Below are 3,055 nucleotides of genomic sequence, written 5' to 3' on the forward strand. Positions count from 1 at the left end.
ATTTACATGTAATATACTCTGCTTAAATATTTAAATATCATTACTAAATAGAATCTTATTAATAAAAATTAATAAAAATTAAGGTGATATGACGAAAATAGAAATTAAAGTAGAATTTAAGCCTTATTTTGTTTTCTCAAAAGATTGAAAGTGCCTTTGTTCTACTGATATCAATTAAAGTAGTAGGTTTTGTTTGTAATGTTAGGTTTCGTAAAGGTTTAAAAAAGAATCAACATAAATAAACAATGATACATCTTAAATAAAAAAGAAAAGTAATAGAAATACAAAGGCGGTGTCTTATATTAACGTGGGCCTAGAATGTAGGAGTTTAGCCCAAATGCAGGTCCAGTAACACAAAACGGTGTCGTCGGGCTCTTGAACTACCATAAATGTGGAAAGTTGCAGAAACCGCGAAGCGTAGAGAAAGAAAGAACTAGGGTTTTCATCTTTGCCATCAGAAAACGAAAATGATTTACGACGTTAACTCTCCACTTTTCCGATCCTTCCTTAGCCAGAAGGGTGGCTCCTCCGACAAGAGGTTCGTGCTTTCTCTCTTTCTTTCTGTGAGGAATTCGAATGTGATTATATTGAATTTTCGTCTTTTCTTATCTGCCTGTGATTTTTGAGCCAATACCATTTTCTTGTTTGTGCTAAGTTCGTTTTATTTGTGTGTCTATATATATAATTTTATTTTATTTATTGTGTGTGTGTGTATATATATATATATATATATATATATATATATATATATATATATATATATATATATATATATATCTGTTTTAGTTTCTGTGTTTGGCGTATCCTTCTCTGTACTTGCTATTAAAATAAGAGAGAAAAAAGAAAACAGACGCTTAAACATGCTTTGTGCGACAACAAGTCGTGTTTTTGGGCGGTTTTGGGAAGAGTTCTGGGCATAGTGGGTTTCTTTTCTTTATCAGAAAATGAAAGCTAAAGACTTTCAATCTTGGGCAAGTGACTTGGCATAGCTTCATGTGGTAATATTTTTTAAATTCATTCAGTTAAATTTTATGATTGCAAATGAAATGTTATGCGACTTCCGTTTTTGCTCATGAGGGCATCTGCAATTCGATATATTGAAATATTGACCAAAGGATTATCACTAAAACCTGCTGTGAGAATGACAATTGGATAGATTTTGGATGCAATGTTGTTAAATGGAGGCAGCATAGCTGCCATAGTGGAATTGCATGCTTGGATCTTTTCTACTGCACCGTAGCTAATTTGTTAGGGAGGTACACCCTGGTGGTGGTGCTATAGCCTGGAATTGTGTGTATACGGAGGTATCTTGTACTTCTGCCATCTGCCATTTATACACTGCTAGAAAGAAAGGGATAAGTAGGCCTAGGCCTATAGATGTTGTATCTAGCAAGTAAAAAATTAACTATTCTTAATCTATTACGTGGGGCCAGCCAGCTATTGGATTTGGATAACTCAAATGTGAAATTTTGCATTCACTGAAGGAGTTTTTCTTTGGCTGCTTGAGGTATTCCAATTCACTGAATAAAATTCTGAGAAGTTTGATTTGGAATTGTTGATTGGGTAAAGTATATCATTTTTTTGAATTTCTGTTCCCAACTGGTACACTTGCTAACAAGGATGAATTGTGTCATTTTTTCTTATCTAGTATACCGTACACGTACATATAACACTAGTTTGTTTTATTTCTTGTGGTCGTTATGTTTGGTTTCATTGCCGGGGAAAATTGGTTATAGACTTTGTAATAATGAAAATTTTGTAATCCTGTTTCCTATTAATTGCTCATTCTGATGTCTCTAAACTAGTTGACAAGAACCTATTATCAAATTTGACTTCATGTAATTGTTCGTGCGGTCATGGCTTGATGATTATTAGTGTGCAGTTCGATGTCAGTATTTTTCATTTTGTTCGGCATGTTCACAAATTTGTCTATATCTTTACTAGCGTTGCTACAAATGATTGATCTTAGCATCTTCTTACCTTTGGTTCATCCTGCTGTTCTCCATACATCCACTCTTGCATTTTTTTGAAGCAGACATTTTTTATATAATTCTGACAAATGTCTTAGTTTTGTTATCTCAAAATAAATACAAACTTCTGAGAAACAGTTTTTGAAGTAAATTATTTGTGTGTTTTTATCTGAACGGAACCGAAAGTTTACGTGAAAGAAACAAAATCTTGCTTCTATGTTTGACCTCTTTGAATGTGTGTAAAATGAAATCAATTTAACAAATTTTTAATCATTCCTTATATCATTGAACACTTTGTGTTACGAACTTCAATTCCGAAACTACACAGTTTTATAAACTATAAGAAGTTGTTACAGATTGTCATTTATAATAAATGCGCCTTAGTGTTGCGTGATGACATGATGTGTTAAATTTTTTGTACTATACAGCGATGTGTTGTTCTTGTTTTCGAGATTATATTGAAGGTTGGTGAAATTGTTTTGTCTCAGGAAAACAGAGGAGCAGAAGCCAAAAGAGCATAAACCTAAAGCCAGTGAGAACAAACCTATAATGACAGAGTGATAACAAGTTGTTTTCATTGGGTTGAGGAATGAAAGTATGTGGTAGGTTTTGTGTTGCAGCTATGTAATTGAAGATTGTTTTGATTGTGTTCTGAGTTACATGATGTGATTCCAGAGTTTGTTATTGTAGTGGTTTGATTTTGGATATGCTTGGAATGAAATAGTGTGTTCACAATTTGAACGCAGCCAGTAGAGTTATTTGAATACCCTATACTTCGTGGTCACCTCACCTTAGAGACTTTCGGTCTTTTTGAAATTTTTTACATAAATACAAATGTTTAAAAGGAATAATCATAAATAAAATTGCACCATTATTTTTGTTTTTATTTTTATTTTGAAAATAAAATCTGAATTTTTGTTTTTTTTTTCTCGAGTGAAAATTCTAAAAATTCAACTTCATGTTATTATAATTTGTCGAAATATTATCACTCATTCCTATTTAACTTAAGTCATTCAAACTAATTAAAACAACTACATTTTGAACTAATTTATCTCATGATGACATCATTCATTGAAATATAGATG

The 3,055-nt window shown here is 32.0% G+C and overlaps 1 protein-coding gene across 1 annotated transcript; it reads left to right on the plus strand.

Annotated features, from left to right (window-relative positions):
- The first annotated feature begins 380 nt into the window (after positions 1-380).
- On the plus strand, positions 381-2,715 carry LOC124845317 (wound-responsive protein-like protein). The gene is made up of 2 exons (XM_047322397.2): positions 381-538; positions 2,459-2,715. The coding sequence occupies exons 1-2, from the start codon at positions 468-470 to the stop codon at positions 2,529-2,531; spliced, it is 144 nt and encodes a 47-aa protein (XP_047178353.1). The 5' UTR covers positions 381-467; the 3' UTR covers positions 2,532-2,715.
- Positions 2,716-3,055: the final 340 nt, after the last annotated feature.

This window comes from Vigna umbellata, chromosome 5, assembly GCF_029865625.1.
Source record: "Vigna umbellata cultivar VRB3 chromosome 5, Vumbellata_1.0, whole genome shotgun sequence".
In the NCBI taxonomy this organism is placed as follows: domain Eukaryota; kingdom Viridiplantae; phylum Streptophyta; class Magnoliopsida; order Fabales; family Fabaceae; genus Vigna; species Vigna umbellata.